Raw genomic sequence first — 22,767 nt, 5'->3', positions numbered from 1 at the left:
AATTCTTCAATGGGCATTTTTAAATGCTGTCTTAAACTGTGTTAGAAAAGTATTTTAGTTTAGAACCCAGCACAGGTTGACTTTGTTAGATCTGCTTGATGTTACTGTAACTCCCCTTTAATCTGATGAAAGAGCTCTAAGAGTAGGTTTGTTCTCCTATATATGCATATCTGCTAGTGCATGTGTACAAGATTAATGCATTTTTGCTGCTTGTCAGCTGCTTTTTTTGAGTTCCCACACTTGTTTTGTGCTTTGAGTATTCCCCTGGACCACTTTTAATTATGCATAAGATCAAATAACAGAGTTTTGCTACTGGTAGTGTTTTGATGTAGTTTTTTTAACAGGTTGGCTGGAAATGTATGGCTTTTTTGATGGATGATTGGCTGTAACTTGCATTTCCTGATAATGAACTTTCCTTGGATTTCACAGGAGTCATGTCCACCTGTTACTAAACAATCCACGGCAAACTGCTGAAAATAAACTGGCACACAAAGCTGTTACCTTTCAAAGGAACTGTTGAGAAAAAGTTTAACTTACAGATTCTACATGCATTCAGCTATACATTATTACTAACAGTTGGCTTAATTAAATGTGTAACTGGATTTATGAAAAAGATGGTGAGCATCAGGTATGTGAGATCACCATCTCTTATTTGAGCTTTCTCAGAAATAGTCAAATCCAAGGAAAATATATTATTTGGCTTTTCTCTGTATTTTTTATCTTTTTTTTCCATATATGGAAAGCTCAAACAAAAATAATGTACATGTTGCGAGTATTTCATGTAGTAGGAAAAAAATCTTGATGTCAGTAAGGCAGATTTTTATAAATTTTTACTTAACGTTGGTGGTTCAAAATACTGAAATACAATCTAGACAAGTGATTTGGGTAAATAATTGTTATGGACCAGATCTCTTAGAGTTTGTGCCACTCTTCTATATAAACTAAATCATTAACATGTATGTCTGTTGCTTTTTTCAGCAAATCCAAATTAATTTGTTCATGTACCTGGACCATAATAATAGCACTCTTCAGATTATTGAAGACTATTATTACTGCTGTTCCAAAGGAAGCTTGTGAAAATATTTTAATTCTGATACCGAAGTTATTATGAAAATAAACTTACTGATATTGGAATAGAAAGCTTTGTCAAAGTAACCAGAAAGCTTGTTAACATTGCTGATTTTGTAAAAATGAGATATTTCAGTCCTTTTAGCATCAGGAGAGAACTACTTCCATTTAAGCTCTTGATCCCTTGTGTTCAGCTGAAACAACCACAATCAGCTTGTGGCCAGGTAGGCTCTGAAGCTAAAGCTGTGACACAAATGGCATTTGAAGCCCACAGAGCATTGAACCAATTCTGTTAGAACTGGAATTTCTTTCGGCAGAATTCTTAAAAATTCTTGGCTGCAGTCTAATGCAAAATCTCTGTAAGCTATGAAAGAATCACAGTCAAAACTTTCCCAACAACTCAAAAATCTGCCATTTTCTCAGTTTTATTTTTACAATGAAGATTTAAATTACGAATAGTTGGATTGGGATTTGCAACAATAATACCAAAAGGCTCAAATTTGTGGTACAAGTATGCAAGGTCCTGCACAAACCTGGAGTAAGAGGAGTACCATTCAACAGTTCATAGTCTAACCAGGGAAGCCAGTTGTGTGCCGGAATAAATGAGAATAACATACAAACTTCTTGAGCAGAAAGCACATAAGGGTTCATCATTTAATCCTCTGAAATTCTTAAGGCATTGCTGGGCTTTTTAACAAAGGAGGAAACAAAAGAAGGGAGCAAAAGGGAAGTGGAACAAACATGGAAGGCAGCACAGGCACCAACTGTCCAGATCAATAGCTGTAGGAGGAAGGGATGCCTCCCATAGCTGATTAGTTTTCATAGCCCATCCGGCTTGCTTGGATCCTGGTGTCCTGAGAATCAGTCTCCTGTTTTTGGGGAGGCTTCTGGGTTTGAGACTTAAGTTACAGGATACTTTTGGCAGGAAATGTTTTAATTATGTTAAAGGGCTGGCTTCAATTCACAGCAATAAGAAAATGTTGAATTAACCTATGGAGCCTGGATAAAATTTTTACAAACAAACAGTACTCGAGCATGATTTGCAGTGTAAAATATTTTAATAGATCCCAGCGTACAGCAAGAATTCATCATATTATGAAAGTCAGACCTTTTGGAGCCACTCAAGCCTGGCATTTCAATGTCGGTAACTTTCAAAGTTTGTAGGTACAAGCAAAAGAAAAAAAAAATATCACCCAGGACAAAACCCAAAGAAGCTAAATTGTGGTGGCTGGCAAGCAGTTGAAATCCAGCTTGCATGCTGGACTGCATGCTGCTATAGCTGTGCAGCAGTGCTGAGGCTGTGGTGTGAGGTCCCCATATAACTCAGAGCCTCAGCTGTGGGAGAATACAAGCAAGGAGAAATGCTGGATCTAACATGCCCAGCTAGTCACTGAACTTAGCTGCCCTAGGCTTGGGGAACCACTGCCATTTCTCCTTCTTGAGTCCTTCCAAGTGCTTTCCATTTCCTTGGCAAGTGTCCCGGCTCCCTGCCCTATGGAAATTTGGGTATGTGACATGTTGGGTTGGTAAGTTTGGCCTTTCCAGGCATAGTTCTGATGTAGATGGAGACAGAGTTCTCAGTACCCCATTTAAACTTAAAACAGTAAATAGCTAACTGTACTTTTTATACTCAGGAGCTGAATCTCTGAAACAAAACCACTTCACGCACCTGCATTTAATTAATATCTTTCTGTGGTTCCCATCTCAGCAGAAAAAGACAGGACCCAGCTTCTAAAAATAATGTAACAGTTTTGCTGAGGATGCTGCAACATCCTGCTTTATAACTTGCATCTCTGCTATATAAAGTTACTATGCGGCTTGCACAGGCTGGGTAATGAGCGGTCTGCGTTACAGCCTTGGCCTTCTCAGAGATGGCCGTTTTGCATGTCAGCTACTGATTTCTGAGGCAAGGACAGTGTTGTTTGAGCTAGGCTTGGTTTATTGAGGTAATGCATATAACTAGTGTGTTTAGCAATACCACATCTTACTCTGTATTATCCATTTTAAATGCTGTCTTCTTGTAGAAAAAGCAAATAGTAGAATCACGGGCAAACTTTCAGGAAGCATCCTACAGCATCACCTTCTTTGTCTTCTTCAAACATAACAGTTCATTCTACTTAAAAAGATAATATGTCACTATGATAATGTTTTGGTAAAATGATACAGAAACCTAATAACGAATTTTTAAATACATAAATTGTGTTATGCAGTGATATCACTGGACAACAATTATGCAATGTGAAACAAACACCTTCACATAAAATTTTTTTAGTGACTTGAGGAGAAGTTAGCAGGATATGACTATATGAATCATTACAAAGCCATACCAGTATATCGAGTCATCCGATCGACAACATTTCAGCTCTTGTGGTTGAGAAATTTTGTAATCTTTTCAAAATACAAGGTGGCTTTTGAGATTTGAACAAGCACTGGGAAGCACAAGGCTAAAATTGACACAGTAATTTGTATGACCATCTTAATGTAATTTTCCTGTTGCCCAGGGTGAAAGCTATTAAACTTTACCTTCTGAGATACTGTACGGAAATAGTGCCTAAGAGCAATGATTCAAATACTGAACTGTGCCACAGTGAAACATCTAAACCAGTGCCTTGGTGGTGTTCCCAAGTCCTTTCAGTACTTGGAAAGTACTTTATTTATTTTTTTTAAATTTTGGCTTGCCTTGATTTCAAATAAATAGTTTTTGAGAACAGTAATTCTAGGAACATGAACCTCTGCACTGCTTACATGCTTCTGAATTGTTTTGTTTAGTTAAATACAGTTTTCTGATGTACTGCTTAGGGATCAATATATTGTATCTACTTCTGACTGGTGATTAGTAGGGAGAAATATCCTCAGTAATAGAGGGTGCCTGTTCCAAGTAGACAGGCCTAATGTGTACTGTCAAATCTGAAATTCCTAGGAAGTCTGAAAAATCTTGTTTGGCTGCTTTAGGGCAGAAAATCCAAAGTAACTTTTGGTTCCTGTATTTTTCTTCCTGCACTCCTATTGATATACTTTACATGAAATCATGAGGTGCAGAGCTATCATTTCCACAGCTTCTGTTCTGGTCAGAAGTTTTGTTTGTATGATAGTGAAACAGAGGAAGAAAAAAAAGAAGCAAATTATGGCCTTGACATTTATGCATTTTCAGCTCCCCAAGACTGACTGGGGCAAGGGGGGATTTTTTTGTGTACCTCATAACTTGAATATGTATGGGTATCACTGAATAGCTGGTACTGAAAGTTCTGTAGAGTTCTGCTTATGAAATGGTTTATTTTCCTTTGTTATGGTCCTCTGTAGTCAGCCAAAACATAGAGTATTATCTTTTTAAATCATCTTCCAGCAGTTCAAAATTAGTGATTTTTTAAATTTTTTTTTCCATACTCTGCATCTGTTTTGGTTTCTAGACAAACCTGATAAAACCCAACTGTTTTCCTAACTGATCTTCTTCTCATGCTTTCATTTTACCAAAACTGGGCCTTGTATTCAAATGATAAAAATTTATACAGTTCTCCTGGCATGCACATCTATGTGCTTTTAATGATCTGCCTTTGCATATGATTCAGTTCCTCTTGTTTATGTCTATTAATGAACAATAGTAAATTGTAATGAGTCACTCTAAATACACCCTTTGTGCCGATGCAAAAATGACTCTTTTCCATTGATGGTCAAGACTATTTTGGTATCTTTGACCAACCCTAAGGAAAATAAGGACCATGAAGTCTGTTATAATGCTCGCTTTTTAATATATTTATGAAGTCAAGGCTTTGGTGAGTAGGAATCCTGTTAAGTTACGAGTCTAGCATACAGAACTATAACATGCAATGTGTTCATAGTTTTATTCATAAATCGTCTGCCTCCCCCACAACAAATTAGTATTCTAAGTGAATAGCTGCCCAGTCCAACATGCATAAAAATAAAACAAGTTGCTATTAATGCTTGTACCTTTAGAAGTAATAGGCGTACCATAGTTTGAAAAAAGTCAAGATAGGGTTTATTTCAAAAGATGCTTTACCCCCCGAAGGATCTCAAGTGTGATGCATACTTCTAAGCTATTTAAATGAGTTCGTGAAAAATATGTTGACTTTGTCTAAGTCTAAAGTCACTGCAAAGCATTTGATATGTTACATCTTGAGAAACACTGAGCACTGAAGAGGCAAATACTGCAATCTCCACTTTTTTAATTGGGCTTCAGTTGCCCTTATGAACATAGGCAGACAGACAAGAGCGAACAGTGGCAGAGGCTAAGTAGAGGCAAAGGTCTTAACTCTCTCCTGACTGTAGCTCTATTTTAAGTGGCATCTCCTTCAATGCTGAAGTCCTGTGGAGGCAGGGGGGGAAGCAGCGTGTGGCATGCATAATGCAGTGGCAGATTTGCTCCCAGGTACTGCAGGTGGCAAAGGGCATGTCCCTCGCTCCATCTAAAACAAATATGCTCAAGTGAAGACTTGAAGATTGAAGGAAGGGGAGAGTTCATCCAGATGTGAGATGAAAGCTCATGAATGATTACATTCTGCAGGAGAAACCTAGATTTGATAGGGATCTTAATCAGTTGGGAAGCTGGTAAACTACAAACTTTACAAAGAGTCTCAGCAATACTGTGGTAGGAATTAGGTTACAAATGCAGGTTGTCTAGGCTGCCATCACATCTGTGGTGGGTTGACCCTGGCTGGACACCAGGTGCCCAGCAAAGCCGCTTTGTCTCTCCCCTTCTCAGCTGGGCAGGGGAGAGAAAATACAATTAAAATCTTATGGGTTGAGATAAGGACAGGGAGATCACTCAGCAATTACTGTCATGGGCAAAACAGACTTGACTTGGGGAAATTAGTTTAATTTATCACCATTCAAGTCAGAGTAAGTGATCTGATCCTCAGATAACGAGAAGTAATAACTAAATCTTAGAACAGCTTCCTTCCCCCCCTCTCTTCTTCCTCAGCTTAACTTCACTTCCGATTTCTGTCCCTCCCCCCTGTGCAGCAGGGACGGGGCCTGGGGGCTGCGCCCCGTCCCTCACACCTGTCCCTGCCGCCCCTTCCCCCTCAGGGGGAGGCTCCTCACACTCTGCCCGGCTCCAGCCCGGGGTCCCCCCCACGGGGCGCAGCCCTTCAGGCACAGACGGCTCCAGCCCGGGTCCCCCGCGGGGTCACCAGCCCGGCCAGCAAACCTGCCCCAGCCCGGGCTCCTCTCCCCACGGGGACACAGGCCCTGCCAGGACCCTGCCCCAGCACGGGCTGCCCACGGGGTCACAGCCCCCTTCGGGCACCCCCTGCTGCGGCGTGGGGTCCCCAGGGGCTGCAGGTGGGGATCTGCCCCACCGTTACCCTCCATGGGCTGAGGGGCACAGCCTGCCTCACCAGGGGCTTCCCCAGGGGCTGCCGGGGAACCTCTGCTCCGGGCCTGGAGCCCCCCCTGCCCCTCCGTCTGCACCGGCCTGGGGGGCTGCAGGGACGCTCCGCTCACACAGCCTCTCGCCTGCTGCAGTTGCACAGGTTTTTCCCCCCCTTCTTAAATATCCCAGCTATCCCAGCAGTGCTACCACTGTCACTGATGGGCTTGCCCTTGGCCAGTGGTGGGTCCATCTTGGAGCCAGCTGGCATTGGTTCTGTTGGACATGGCGGAAGCTTCTGGCATCTTCTCATAGAAGCTTCTCCTGTAGCCCCCCTGCTATGAAAACCTTGCTATGCCAACCCAATACAACATCTCTGTCCCCTTTGTCTTGTCTTTTTATTTGTATAAAGGTTGTGAAGTGGCTAAAGTTTAGTCGTCCTCCCAAAGTCCAAAAGAATTTGGAAGATTCTTTTCAGAGAGAATAAGAAACTAGCAGAGAGGTTCTGCTGAAACTCTTCTCCAAGAATCTCTGCATGAGGATTTTTCCTCAGGAAAAGCATTAATGGATTTGAAGCATTTTAGTCATAAATAAGCTTAGGAAGCTACAGTGTGTGATGTTTACTGTCCAAGAGTAACTTTAGATTCAGAAAGGACTGTTGCTGAGAAGAGAAATATTACTGCATTTTCCAAAATACCAATGAAAATCTAGCAAAAAATTAGTCATTTGAATTATTACAATTAATAATTCCAGCAAAATTAAGTTAACTATATGCCAGTAAAAGCCAAATCTTCATATTTACTATTACAAGACGTTCAAAACAGAAAAAGAACACCATTGGCAGTCTCAGAAACAGCAATAGAGAGGTGTTCAGCTAACCCCTGGAGAACAAGCCTTTCCTGCAAGGAATGCTGTATTTTAACAATGCTTCAAGTGCTAATTGAGGCTACAGAAAAAATAGACATATGCAGCCAGCAGATGGGTTGCAAACATGGCTTATATGATATAGGTAAGCTGTAAGTGAGATTCTGAAATTCAGTGTGCTAGTGTACAAAATAGCTTCCTGCTCCTCCCGTTCTCCGAATGTTTTCCCTGAACTCATATAATAACATGAAGTTAATTACAGGTACTGGTGCTATATCCAACCAGTCTTTCAAAGATCCCTAAAAATTAAAGGTCCTTAGAGTGCAGGAGAACTGTACAGGAGACTGTTATAGTTTTACAAAAAGCAACACTTGTAGTCTACATTGTGAGATCTGTTTGAAACAAATAATGCAAGACTTAAACTAATATCAGTGAATGTCCTTGTGACTTCTATGATCTGTCTGTGCTACCAAATAAAGCAGGTGGGGGAGAAAGGACAAGGGCTGCAGCATCCGTCTCTACAGCTCAATGCTCTTCCTCTCACCTCTCCCCAAAACATGTTGGCCTGTTCTGTAGTTCCTGTTTCCCACTGTGTTGCTATTCCCCAAACCACACCTTGGCATCATCACATGGGGTATTTACTAAATCAGCACTGTTACATTTTTTCACCCAGAGTTGTTTATGTACAAAAAAGTACATGTAGAAACACTTTCTCTCCATTTTACAGATGTGGATGGAAATCAAGACACGTGGGGAAAGTTGAGTAGGTGACAAGGTTTGTGTAAGAAGGCAGTGGCAAAAGTCTAGATAAGATCTAGGTCATCTAATTTCTGCTCCCTTTGCTCCTGTGTTCAAATATGTTGGTGGTGGAGAGAAGGCATCGTGGGTTTTATATCATATTTTTTCTGAGTGGGAAGTGCAGCCAATTCAAAAAGCCTAAAAACATACTTTTCCTTTGACATTCAAAGCAGACATATTCTAAAATGGCTAGCTTATTAAATTGCAGAAAAAGGTCTAAAAGTTGTCTATGAGAGTAAACAAACACTTTGCTTTACATTTTTACTTATATTTGTTCATAAAGTAAATCTTTGACAGAAATTAAGCAAAAAATGCCCATATAGAGTTTAGTAAGCATTCTGGATGTAGGCAAACCCTGCTTGCTTCATACTTTCAGTTTTATTGCTTAAGATATGTTGCTGCTTCATCCTCTGTGTCTTTTTCTCACTTCATTTTCCTTGCCTGATACAGTTTCTTGGGTGCATATTATTTCTTTCCTCGCTCAGAGTCCTTGTCGGTTTTAAATAACAAAAGATTTTTTTCTTTGCTGAAGAGCCGCATACTTATCTTTTTCCCTTTATATTTTGTTTAGCTTGTTGCAACACTATGAGCCTACATAGAGCAGCTTAAAAAAAAAAAAAGAGAGAGAGAAACCAGGGAGGAGAGAGTGCTACAAAAGAGCTTTGAGGAGACAGGATTTTTTTTTTATTTGTTAACAACATCAAAATGCATCCACTACTTAGCTATTACTTGCTATGGGAAAGAAACTCCTTTGTGAAACATAAAAACTAAAATTTCAGTTAGGTTCTTAAAATACAGTGGGCTATAAATAGAAGGAGAATAGTGCAGCTGGGCAGCATTATAATAAAATTTCCTTCTGTTATATAAGGGAGATAGGGATGACCTTCATCACTCACTGTAAGTTCTCTCTTTTATGAATTGCGAGCCATTCAATTATTAGTGGAATTAAAATCTATAACACTGCCAATCATTGCCCCGTATCCCTATGGAGCCCTTCCTCTTGCTGTCAACATGAGGGAGTCTGCAGTCTCTGCAGATATATGCCAATGATATATTTGTAGCCCAAGCAAAGGAGTAGCGTGGTTTTGTCCTTTTCTGTGCTTCAGCGATTTTGTACAGTCTCTACATGATTTTACACTTCAGGAGCAGCAACGTAAATTAATGGTTACTGGTCTATGGACTGAGAGTCATGGTAACAAGTCACTGATAAGAAAACATAGGTAGGAATGTTTAAACTTAAGAACATGTATAATATGCATGATACCCTGACCAAAGTTTAGAAGATCACAGCAGAAGGCCAAGTTCAAATCAGTGTGTCAAATGAATTGCTAGCCGAAACTTTGAGTTCCTTTGTGGGTTCTTTTGTTTGCTTTCCTTAAATGGCCTCTGAACTAAATACTTGGAAATTTACTGTAATTCATACCAGAACTTATTTGAAACAACTTTTTTCTGCAAAGCTGAACCCAAACTTAGCTAAGAATATGCTGGTTGCATCGTTGGTATGTATATATCAAAAGTCTTAACTGACGACTGACTTGACTTGTCACTTGAGAAAACTCAAGACCTTTTGGTCAGTACACTGTGCAAGTAAAGCATACCTTCCCACCCATTAGAAAAGAGATAACAGATGGCCAAACTGGCTCTTCTCTTTTTAGACAAATTAGTTTTCTTTTGTTTAGGACTTAGATACCAGCAACTGACACCTTTAGTGAGTAGCACTAAGGCATTAGTCCTATTTCTAACATGCAAATGGAGCTACATAACTTTCAAACACTAGCAGGTATCTAAAGTGGGTTTGTCGGTGTATTTCAAGGTATAGAAGTGCTTTTGCTATTTTGAAGAAAATAATTTTCCTTTTCAAGACAGGGCTAATGAGGAAGCGGGGGCATGTGTTACAGATAAGATGAGGTGCTGTACTGAGAGTGATGGACAAAGTGAAAGCAAAACTACACCTTTGTCAATGACTAGAAATAGAGGCCCGATACCCATTAGTCTTTCTCATGTGAATTGGCACAATTGGTTTCATAGAATCATGCTGAAAAATATACCATTGTTTTTTTTTAATGTTACTCATCGATGCACCTAGTTCATCAAGGCTAATTAGATGTTGGGAATTACTGTCTTCAATTGTCACAAATACCACATCCTTTGGTGATACTGGGTGTGTAATGAGAGACTGTCATAGTTTCAGTTATTGGTGGGGTCTGTGATTGATCAATTTTTGATGACGGTTGTTAACAGAGCTGCATGGTAAAGCAATCAGTGGAAAATTCTCTTTCATAACGTTTCTATCTCATTTTGGAGCACTGCCACTGCCACACATGAAATAACAACACGATTGAATTTCTTTTTGCTGGCATTTAGCAGGACCTATGGGGGTGTGCAGAAATCAATGGGGGATCAGGAGTCTGGAAAATTACATACTTGAAGAATTAATGAACTATAATTCCATATTACATCCTCAATCACATTTTGCTTCCTTTTCATTAATGGAACTAAATTAGTTTTCTATGGACAGGGTACTTTAAGAAATGCAATCATGCTTTTGCTAGGATTAAAAAAGAAGAAAAAAAAAGACTTGTTTGAACAATAGTTATTTTTTCACACAACATGACAGTTGGAAATTTCTAGTGAAGAACATATCTGCAGCACTGACTCAACCTGTCGAAGCAATTTCTAACATCACATTTATAGCCCCAGCTCTAGTTTCCTGCCATTTGAGCCAGATTATGGTTTTAAGGTGACACAGCCAGAATTCCTAGTGGATCTGGGAGGTGCAGAGATAGAAGCGACAACTCCAAAGGCATTCAAAATGCACTTTTTCCAACATGGGCCTAATTCATTATCCAGGGGAGCAGGGAGAGGATAAGCCATGGTCTTCACTCTTCTCTGAAGTCTATATCTGAGAAAAGTGATGTTTCTAATGCTGTGTAGGGAAAGTCCTTTTGCTCACAGAACTATGTTATCCTAGGATGAAATTGTGGGTGACTCTTCCCTTTGCTGCGCCCCACAGGCCAGCTGTAATCTGGCCCTTCATGATTTAAATTTGTAACTGAATGAAATATTGGGATGCAAATGCAATTAAACCCAAGAATATTCTATGGTTTAATAGGGACTTCGATGTGAGAACCCATACAGTGAAGAGCGTGTCCTAGCATTCACGACGGGATATCACATCTTCAGAGAGTTACTGGATGCTGAACAAATTAGGGTGAGATTGTAAACAAAATCAAGCTCTAGGACATTTATTGACCATGGAAGAAAGTTCCTTTGGGAATTGGCAACAGTGTTAGAAAAAAAGAGCTGATCAGACTTTACAAAACAGATTTGAAAGGCATTCCAGACAACTTTGGTTTTCTGGCATATCTGATATCTTTCTGGATTCCTTCAGCGGTATCAACTTTGGCATTCTTGGGTTTTTTATTCCTCTGTATGACATTTATATGCATGTGGTATGTGGGTATGTAGTAGGATGGAAATCCCAAAAGCTGATATTTTAACAACAAGACAGCTCCTGTATATTGAACTAGTTTCAGGCTCTTATATTTCTCCACTGGGACCTGGTTTTTGCATAAGATCTCGAACAAAAGGTCTGATTGAACAGCAGGGTCTTCTCAAGTATCGTCGTATTAGAAATCTGCTGTCACATGAAAAACAACACAAACACTTTTCTCTTCTTAAATGTGAGAGATGAGACCCTAGACCTTGAAGTAGAGATAACGAACCCTTTTCAAAGCCACTCCAGAAAATTGAGTTTTGACAGCAGATATGTTATGCAGTACAGTGAACTTTCATTTTGTCCTACTGAATAAGGCCTTTCCCCCTTGCTTACATATTTACTAAAATCAGATAACCCAGATATCATCTTAATCCTACTGGGCATTCTGTTATCTGAGCTTATGTCTGAATAGTTGGGACATGGTCTTTTATGTCCAAGGCAGACATAACATCTTTGAAAATGTATTGACATATGCAAAGACATATCAGAGTCTGACTGTTCCAAATGTACCCATGAAAAAAAAACAACCATGGAAGATTTATCATTTTAAACAGCTTCATATTTTTCTAAACCACTTCTTCCATGATCTGTTTCTGAAGTTATTTTTCTTTCAGTGTTTGCACTTTATTTATACTGTGTATGGGGCTGGGATGTGGGTGGCTCTGGAGGTCAGCATTACGCTGGAAAAGCTGTTGTGCCTTTGAAGTGAGATCTCAAATCTAGCCTGAGTCAGTAGTGACTGAACATCATGGAAGTTACTGGCTGCTCATTAATCTATAAATATATCCAGTGGTAATAACGCAATTAGCACTGGGACAGATTATTGCAATTGGGAGTCTCTGTTAATTGGCAGTCTTAGCTGAGTTTCATGTACTATACTGTCCCAGAAAAACTTCCAGGATGGAAATAAGTAAATTCTAAGTATTCACAGCTGCCAATCTGTGGTGTTGCCTTCTTGACAGGAGAGGGATACTGGGGCTTTGGTTTGTATAGACCTGGATAAAGTAGTTTATGAAAGAAAGACTTTTCAGACTAAGTTGTGCTCTGTGTCTCTGTAACTTTATGCTTGATGGTGGCATACAGGCTTTTCTGAGAGGAAGATTTGATGATTAATATTTCAGTCTTGAAGTGAGTAAAATGGTAGAATTCCCCACCACCACCACCCCGCCTTCCCCCATGCCATGATTCTTTGTTGAGTGCAGCTTGACCACATTAGAGAGCTTGGTCCTATTGCTGGATGAAAGAACACTGCTATCTTTTAAATTGCCAATTTTATACCACTTCCAATCTTCAAAAGCTCTTATTATACAGAAATTCTCTAATAATATTAATCAGACAGCTAGCTTTCCTTTTTTCTTACTGTACCAGTGGATAATTTGCTAATGATCTTATTTTACTCTTCAGGGAGCAGAGTTTTCTTAGTCTCCCCACAAGCAAGGGGTGTAATAGCTAAAACTGTTGCCACTGTTCAGGAAATGAGTGATTCTGAGTATAAAGAAGGTGATTTGGAAGAACAGGCTTTTTTCATGTTAAGGGGATCTAGGTGTATACAGTACTTACTTTCAAAATGTCTGTGACTGTGTGTCTACTTTTATTGGAGTGGGGCTTCAGTTAGCAATTAAAAAAAATAGTATCTTTTTTTCCAGCTGAAAAATGGTAACGTATGGAAATAAGCAGGCTGACTGATTTCAGTTTAAGAGAAATGCACAGGAGGAAACCTGAATATTTGAAAACCAAATCATGTGTGATGTAAGTGTGTAATAATCAGTTACCCTGTTTTGTGGCAATGGGGTATGTACAGTATTGCCATGAGTGCATCCGTGATTACATAAGGTAAAGAGAATCCCTGCATTCCTGGTGTTTTGTGGGCTCACCAGTCTCACAGGTGTGTGTGTGTATTCTCCACCCACAGTGCTTCAAGAGCCAAAATCACAAATCTTCTGCCATGCAAATGCCATAGTGTGGAAGCACAGCCAGAGCAGGTGGTGCTGACGTGCTGTGGTACAGCTGTGTATCTGCTCTCCAGCTTGGGGTGAAGGTTACTGCTAGTGACTGTTCCGGTATTACTTTCAGTTCCAAAAGTGGCCACTTGCATCAGTGGGGTGGCAGATTTGGTATGTGCAGTTGTGCTCTTTATTTGAAAAGGAAAGAGAAAAACAGAGAAAATGCCACATTGCTAATAGTGAGAGTTCTGCCATAAACTGGAGCAGGACCAGGATGAGACCATTTTCTCTGGCCTGTCAAACATATGAGATCTATTTTACTTCCCGGATGGGGATGCTTTCCTTTCTTTTCTTTTTTTTTTTTCTTTCTTCTTCTCCCCCACTTTTCTACAACTTCTTATAGCCAGTTAAAGACTGCAACTTGCATACTCAAAAGATGCCTAAGATGTCTGTTTTGTCTATTTGCTTAAAAATGTCACTTGCTATTGAAAAATACGCATCCCTCCTTCTACTTAAACATTTTAAATTTTTTTATGTAAGTGAAAATGGGAAGTCTTTCAGTAACTTTCTTCTATAGAGTAATACTTCATTTTTTCATGCCTTTCTAGTACAGCATCAAACAGGACTTCATTAATGCTGCTAATGTTCCATATAGCCCACTGTTATACCATAGCCACTGGCCAAGCAAAACTTCAATCAATTTTTCTTCTCTTGTCAGCTCACACCTCTGACTGAGCAGCTGCAGATGATTCATCAGAGAAGGTTTCACCATAGGACAGAGAAAAATTATTTCTGGCTGCTTTCCCCATACTAATAAGATAATTTCAATTGTAGATACTTTTGCAGCACTTCCTGAGCCATGCTATGCCCATTTGAAAATAGAAACACTTTCATCCAAATGTCAAGAAAATTTTCCATGAAATCAGTGCTTTGGCTCTACAAGACACATTTCTGCTGTGTTTTCTTGGTTAACAGAATTGTGACAGTTGTATTTTGTCCTATTACAGAGCAAGTCTCTACTAGAATTAATGATCAGCATTAGCTGGGAGTTTTAGAACAAAATTCTGTGCATAAGGATCATCTATATTCTGAAACCCACTGGCACATGCCATAATATGTCATTCGCCTAAAAAGTTAGTGGTGGTGAGAACTGTTTTGGATTTCTTTTGTTTGCTGCAACATCATGTAAGGAGTAATGGGTTACTGAGCATCAATGCAGCAATGGTTCCAATGCAATGGTTTCAGGCTAACAATCTGTCAAGAATAGGACATTTCTTGAAGACCAGCAGCGTGCTTCCATCCATGCTTGTTATGGTAGGCTTTCTTACATAGCTCCACTCAAATTTGCATGCAGCCATAACAAAATCAGAAGGATGTATTTCTTTGTTTATTGGCATCTGTAAAAGCACTTCATCCCAAGTAATATTTCTTGTGCTATAGGTTTGTCAGCTAGTTTGCAAATAAATACAGAAGAACTGCTTTTGTTGTCAGTTTACCAATACTGATGTGACATTCAAGGCTTGTTTTTTCTGAATAATTAGTGAGTTCATCAGAATGCATTCAGCCTGTGCCTGCAATACTGCGCTTATAATTATAAGGCTTACAGATTCACAAAGAAATTGTTCTGAAGAGAGGATCACAGGCTTCTTTTAATTTACATTTGTTACTTTGACCTAAATAACACTCTTTTATCCACCCCATCACCAATAAATACATTTGACTTTCCCAAAGAAAAATGCATGCCATCCAGTGTCTTAATGCACGTTATTAAGTAGCCAGTATGAAGATTCATACCAACAGCTAACAAAGAGTCTAAACAACAGCTCTTGTTTTTCAGCCTCTGAGTTTACATGCTTCATTGATTCTCTGGGGCTTGTGGCTTTGGCCAACCTTGGAAAGTTAGCTTGTACTGACCAGGTGATCTCAAGCATTTAGTACGGTCACTTAGATTTTCTTCTGCCAGGCAAGCTGTCTAGGCAGCATATTCCCCAGTGGTGAGGGAACTTCTAGATTGTAGTCCTTTCTTCTTTTCCTTTTCTTTTTCTTGAGTAATCTTCAGGTATGTGAGTGAATAGCAGTAGATAAGGCACAGACTGGAAGCCAGCCTTTTCTCACTACAGTAACATAATTTTCATTGATCTCCTCTGATCTCTCAAACACCTCTGAGGTCCCACTGGCTCCTGGCTGCTCACAAGAAAAAGGCCAGACTTTATACTGATTTAGAGAGAAACACACTGAACAGTGGAAGATTGTAAAGGTTTGGTATTTCTCAGTCCTGCAGCAGGACTACTTAGATGATTATCCTGGAATTCATAGTGGAGTTGAAAACGCTTTTTTTAAACCCATAGAGTCTTATGACTTAATGTGTGGTACACAAAGTGGCAAAATACATGCTTGGTGTAATATTCCAGCAGGAGTACTAGTAATTTTCATCATCATAAATACTGGTAATGTACACTAGGCACGTCTGGTTAGAGAGGCTGTTGATAGAAAATCAGACTGAAACATACATAATAATGAAAATTTCTTATGAAATTTTGTTGGTTATCTGTAAAGCTTTTAAAAACCTATGCATTCATGATATGGTTGTATGGTTATTCCAAAGACATTCCAAAGAGATGTTTTTTTGGCATGTAAATAAAATACCCAGAACACATCCCCCTACCCCCTGGCATGTATATGAAAAATGGAACTCAAAACCAAATGTACATGACTGAATGATACTTCGTAGTTTATGCAGGCGTCCCCCATGTACTCTAATAATTTTCTTACCTTCAGATGTGGAACAAAGCATTCTGAATGGATAAGGAAGCCTTGGTTTTTTTTGTAGTTTGTGTTTAAATAGATTTCATGAGAGACTGGAGTGAGTATACCTTCATCTATGCTCACATTAGTATTCTCAGAAAAGAGATTTGTTACTTTATTGCAGCTCACAATTGATCTTGTTAGCTAGTTTACACTTTCTCCTATGAAAATAACAGATGACATAAATGGGAGCTAATGGGGACTGTGAGCAGAATTTTGACATATTTTACTTATATCTCAGTGGTCCCATCACACCTCTCCTTCGTAACTGCATCCCAGAGGTTTGTAGATCAACCGCTGAGGTACTTTTCAGAGTTTGAGTCTTAATTTGTTACTTTAGTTCCTAGTTTTAAAGATTCAACCTTTTAAAGAAAGGTTGAAAATGTACTTTGGCCAGAATGGCCAGTACATTGTCATTTTATTCATTACTCAAACTCATGGTGAGATGGGTTTAGAGCTTTTTGTTTCTGAAGGCATCTCTCGGTCAGCTTGCTGCTTAGGTAGGTACGCTACCTCTGGTATAAAACACAATGAACACGATGCATCTGATAAGGAAGGACACATTTTTATCCCTGTTTGACTCCATACTCCTGGTATTCCCCATCTGTTAACAACACTCATGGCTCTGGACCTGTTCTTTAGTACGGCTTACTGCATAACTGAAGGCACTGGAAATGAACATCTCACAAAGTTCTCTGCATCTTTTCTAAGTCCATGAGTTCAGGTGTCTGGAGGACATGCTTTGGTGGATTTAAGATGTAGCAAGTGTGTCCAGAAATCCACTCTGTGGTGAGTTACTATGTAAATTTTAGTCAGCGGAAGCTGATCTTGTGAGAAACACCCCCTAAAGGAATCATCAGGAGGAGGAAAATGTGATTTCTACTTCAGGGTCTAAGCATTTATTTGGAATCCCAGCTGTTCTCTTTGATGATGAGAGAGGAGTCTGCAGTCAGTTTTGTTGAGAGTCAGAGGCACTGGTGTAATTCAACAGGAACTCCACAAGATATGGAAGCCCTACTAACCTAGAATTGCTGTCACCATATTGTCACCAAGAGCATAAGCATGGAATGAGAGTGAGTATTTAATCTTTTGATGTGCCCCTAGAAACAATCTTTGTTTATCAGGAGCCTGCACTAACTCGGAGGGTTATTTGAACTGGTATCTGATTCCTTTCTTCATACTGTGGGCAATTTACACAGATGTCAGTTTACCTACCGTGTATTGTGACAAAATGACTTGCAAATATGTAGACACAAAATTGGGATTACCAGAACCTCCATTGTTGGCAGGGCCAACACCATTACCAAATACTTTTACGGAAATTATTCAAAACTTTACTGCAAATAATTCTGGAAATTCAAGTGTCAGTAATGAAAAAAACCTTCTCTGAAACCTAAAGGTACCAGAGACATTGTTCTCCCATCAGATGAATATATCAAGTTCCTCTGTATGAATTTTCTCCTTTCTTGTTCTTACTAAACAGATATTGATGAATGCTCGGATGGCTTTGTTCAGTGTGACAGCCGTGCAAACTGCATTAACCTGCCTGGTTGGTACCACTGTGAATGCAGAGACGGCTACCATGACAATGGGATGTTTTCACCAAGTGGAGAGTCCTGTGAAGGTCAGTATCTAAAAAATGTGGGGTGGTGTTATGCCTCACATTACAGTAATCTTTAGTAACTCTGTACTGGTCAAGTATTGTCTTGGACACTGTATCAATGAAAGTTAAACCTTGACCCAAAGCAATTGTTGTCTAAGTAAGTATCATAAACAAAAAGTAAAAGAAGATGAAGTATGAATATGCCTAACATATAGGTGGAGCGTTAGTGGCTATTTCTATAATTTGCTAAGATAATATGTGAAGTCAGGCATGGTGCTTAAAATGCAGTTTCCCTAGCCCTACATCTGCTTCTGTGCATCGTCCTTGCATAAGTGATTTCCCATGGGCTGATAGCATGCACTGTAATCTGTCACTCCACAGTGATCTGTTTATATGTCAGGTTCTTTATATGTAGAAATGGGCCTCAATCCAGACCTCAGTTCCTCCACTTCATTCCTCATACACTGAAGTAGTTTGTGATGAAAATAATTCCCATTGCAAAGAATGATTATGCAGCCCTGACACCCTTACCCATACCTGGATTAATACTGTGGTGCTTCTCCTGTGCATAGGCTAACTGCTTGCAGAAAGCTGCAATTTGAAGAACAACCTTACAAACTGGGAAGCTCAGTGGCCTTAGGGCTGGAGCAAGGTGCAGGGGAGAAGGTGACAGGAAGGACAAGGAGATGGGAAGGTTTTCTTTGTTTATGAATGATGTTAAAGAGAACAGCAAGTTAGTAAGAACAGTAATTTTCAAATGCAGATCTCTTAACATGGAAAGTTATTCAGCATTTAAGAAATTGCATGCTGCTGCTCTTAAATAAGAGAACAAATCAGGCTGTTTTGTCATGGACTACTTAGGGCAAAATTAGGACCCTTTCTCCCTTCGGCCTCTGAGTGCTGAAATAGTGCTCACCGTGTGAACTTGCCTCTTTGCTGTTTAAACTCACATTGGTGGGCTGCACTGGTCCCAAAGGGAAGCAATTGAATTAATTTCACTAAGGCAGACACACAGACAGTTCTCCAGGAGCGAGAATGACCTTTTCAGTATCCTCATCATCAATACTTTATTTCAACACATTTTCACCACAGCTGAAAGCCAGTATTCCCAGGAGGAATCAGCGATTTGAGTCAGCCACTGCTTTCGTAAGTTGAGCTTTCTTCGTCAGGAACTAACTAAATGTCAGTTAGCTGGCCAGGTGTTAGGACAGGAAGGTGCAAAGAAGAAGTTGTGATCCCTCTGATTATAACGTTGCCCTTCTGTCCCTCGTGGCACAGGTGATACTGTACCCAAGCATTTATGGAAATATTCTCAATACCCCAAGTTTTATCTTCAATGTCAAGATAACATTTGTCTCATGGGTTGAAGATAGTGGTTTGGCACGTGCTATCTCCAGAGATTTATGTGATACAAAGTGATTCTGTTAAGATGTGTGCAAACAAGCAACAATTAAGCAGCAATTTCTAAGCAAGTGAAAAGCCAAGATAAAAGAAATACAAGGGTTGCTACGAGTATGCAGAAGTGGGAATTATTAGAATGTTTTGACCTTTTCTACGAAGCTCTAGCAGCTCTTTATTAAACATACACAGAGGATAACAAGTAATTAGAATTAAATCACAGATGCCAGGAAACCATCTTCATTGCTGATAACTCTGGTTGCTAACAGTGGAACACTTTCAGTTTGATTGATTGCAGCTCCAGATTTTGGAATACATAGCAATTTGAGATGGGGAGGAAGGTTAGGTATTTTATTAGTCTTACTACATCACTTTTTATTGGATTAAAGTCTGTGACATTGTGTCTCAAACACAAAATAAAACCTGACAAGGTATGAAAAGACAGCCTAAATTCCATTGCAGTATGGAAAACTGAAATTCCAGGAGCAGAGCACAGTAGCGCAAAAGCAATTGGCTTCTCTGCTGTCAGATCTTTCCACTGGGACAGATTCCCCTACTGGGTTTCAAGACATAAGAAAATGGATTTCTTTTGTCACTTCTTCAGTATTCCCTAGTTAGATGTGATTACATTGAGCTGTTGGTAGATGGTCTTTTAGATCCTCACTGTAATGAGGGAGGAGCTTCTAGGCTATACTGTCTCAGATTTCAAATCTCAGTTCTCCACTTCTCACTTTCAACTGTATGAGCTTCTTGCTGTATCCAGGACCAGTGTCCTCTGCAGCTTTCTGGCTCATGCAAGTGCTACAGCTTCCAGAGCTGTAGAAAGAATAGTGCAGAACTGCATAGAAGAGAAGCTGGTCCTGCCTTGATTTCATGATGGAAAAAAAGAATTTAAACCTCAGGGGGATTAGGAAATGTTCTTTGAGGGCTTGATCATTTTGCTGTCTAAGAGGGCTACTTCAAAGTAATGTTTTAATAGAGGGCATAATAGGCTTGTGTTTGACTCATCTTTTGTAAGTTTTAGTTGCTTTGAGGAAAGTTCCCTCCTTTGGTGGAGAAAACCTCTAAAAGCCAAGGAAATGTGGGTTCAAATATTTTGTTTCTGGATTGTTCGGTATGGTTTGTTTCAAATCTGGGTTTGTTTGTGTCCCCTGGACGTGTGCTGATAGTACTACTGAGAGCACTTCTGTGATCAATGTTAATCAGCAACTTGTTTCCTTCAGCAAAGCCTCCAGTTATACACATTCAGGTGGAAACACCTCTGCTAAGATCACAGAGGTGCAGCAGCATTTCGTTAAAAATCTGATTTCAACTCAATACCAAAACTTCACCTGCCCCTTTTGCATGAAATTGTCCCATTAGGATATTGTACTAAATATTTCTAGCTTAAGCTGGTCTCCTTGGTAGCATTAGACTTCGTCAGCACTTGGTAATGAAATAATAGTTGCTGAATTGCCTTTTTATCCATTTATTGACCTTGACTATTGCTGCTTCTTTGGCACAACTGAGAATATTGAGTATTTTGACTAATGTACGTGAACACAGGAATTCATAATCCCATTTTATTGTACCTACAGACAATGGAAGGCTTAGAGATTCCTTTGCTATTAGTTTTGCTTCACATTATACTCCTGGGTAGACCTGTGGTCTCTATAACTATTACCGAAATTATGGGAAATGCAGCTGTAGGGCTTCAACCTCTTACCACCACTTGTTGCTTTTCCGTTGGAAATAGAATTATGTTATACATCCTTGTATTTCCAGAAAAGTGGTGAAAGATCAGCTGCTTAGTCTTTGAGAACTGCATGGCTTTAGAAAGTCTTAAATTTTATGCATGTAGATATAACATTCAGCATGTTATATTACCTGGTACTTTCCTCTTTGCCCCCCTCCAAGTTTTCTTTGTAGTTTCTTTACACAGTCTTACTGGTGCTCTGAAAGTTGTTTGTCATGTACTATTTTGTAAAAGAGAGCTTGGCTAAGGTAGTAGGTATTGCAGCCTCAAGCTTCATTGCATTCGAAACTGGAACCATTGAGGGCAAAATCCTGGAATAAGAATGTTCAGGCCCAGTTAATATTTGCTCTGCAGTTCTGTGTAAGATCCAGATTCCTTTGAGTTTGTCCCCTGCCATGTCTAAAAGCTTCAAAAATCAGTTGAAGAGAGAAACTGTATTGGTTTGTACCAGAAAAGTGCAGGTTATACCGCATCTGTTGTTAGACAATTTGCATACTTCTGTGTCCTCATGTAATTAATGCGGCCCCTTAGGACTTACCAAGACTATATGGCAGGTACCAGCTGTTGTTGATACAGAATATGAGCTCAACATACCTTCACTCTCAGCAGGTACAACATTCTTTAGATGAGACAGGTATGAATGAAAGGACTGGAAAGCATCAATCTATAATGCCCAATTCAAAAGGATCTTTTTTGGTTGTAAGGGTTTGTCTGTGTGTGAACTCACAGTTTAGGATTTCTGTTCTGAAACATCTTGTTATGTTTTTCTTCTGCCATCCTACTTCCAGGAGTAGAATCACTTCCTTCTCTATGTGATTGAGCAGGCTGCCTGGCAACACAGAGGGCTGGGGCTCTACTTCAACATTTTCCATAATCCAGGATAATGCGGGATGGAGGCATATTACAAGCCTCAGGATGCTCTTCAGCCTTAATGAATGAACAAAGTCCGAAATGGTCCCTTCAGCATCCGTGTCTCTAGATCCAGAAGGCAGAGGAATTGCTGACTGTCAAGATGTCTGAATTTGTCTCACAGTACATCCAGTTTTTTAATTAGTACATGAAATTTCTTGTAGTTGAAAAACTGCTGTCAGTTTGGAGTCCTACACTTAGATTTTTCCGCAGTGCTGGTAATGTTTAACAGAAGCTTTGTTACTGATAGCACTTAAGAAGACAGGAAATAAGGAATCACTGTTCTTCAGCAGGAAATCTTACTAGCACTCACAAAGCTCCACAGAAAGCCTTTTGCCTTTATTCATGATCGTAAAAGGTCACCAAATAAAGAGACTTTTTTCCATCCACCCCAAACAGAGCTATAGGCACATAGGCTTTATTTTTGAGTTTGGGAACCCAACTTAAGTATCATCAAACAGAAGGTAGATATGGAGACACATTAGTATTTAAATATTGTGGAGTGTGGGCAGAATACAAAATTGGCAGTTTCTCATCTTTTATAAAAGACTAATAAAAGAGAAACTTGACCACTACATTTTACAAGACAGTCATTTGAACATATTTACTGTATCAGGAATCAACATTTCTGTGAAGCTGGTGTTACCGGTAGCTGAAGTCTCAACTCTTCATCTTCCACATCTGCTAAGCACTCTGACAGCTGGCTTGCATAAAGTCACGAATAAATTATTCACAATTCACTTGCTCTTTGAAGAGTGTTTACATCAGTCAATAGATTTACTTAGGACAGAACAGAAACCAAACTACTCAGACAAGCTT

General features: G+C 39.5%; 1 protein-coding gene across 1 annotated transcript in view; it reads left to right on the top strand.

Annotated features, from left to right (window-relative positions):
• Positions 1-22,767, top strand: part of NELL2 (neural EGFL like 2) — a 150,170-nt gene that overhangs the window by 115,267 nt on the left and 12,136 nt on the right. Inside the window, exon 16 of the mRNA XM_040596657.1 lies at positions 17,787-17,927. Within this exon, the coding sequence (XP_040452591.1) occupies positions 17,787-17,927 (141 nt within the window). The remainder of the gene's footprint in view (positions 1-17,786; positions 17,928-22,767) is intronic.

Source organism: Falco naumanni, chromosome 5 (genome assembly GCF_017639655.2).
Source record: "Falco naumanni isolate bFalNau1 chromosome 5, bFalNau1.pat, whole genome shotgun sequence".
In the NCBI taxonomy this organism is placed as follows: domain Eukaryota; kingdom Metazoa; phylum Chordata; class Aves; order Falconiformes; family Falconidae; genus Falco; species Falco naumanni.
The sequence above is the reverse complement of the archived record's forward strand: the minus strand, read 5'-3'. Positions and strand labels throughout refer to the sequence as shown.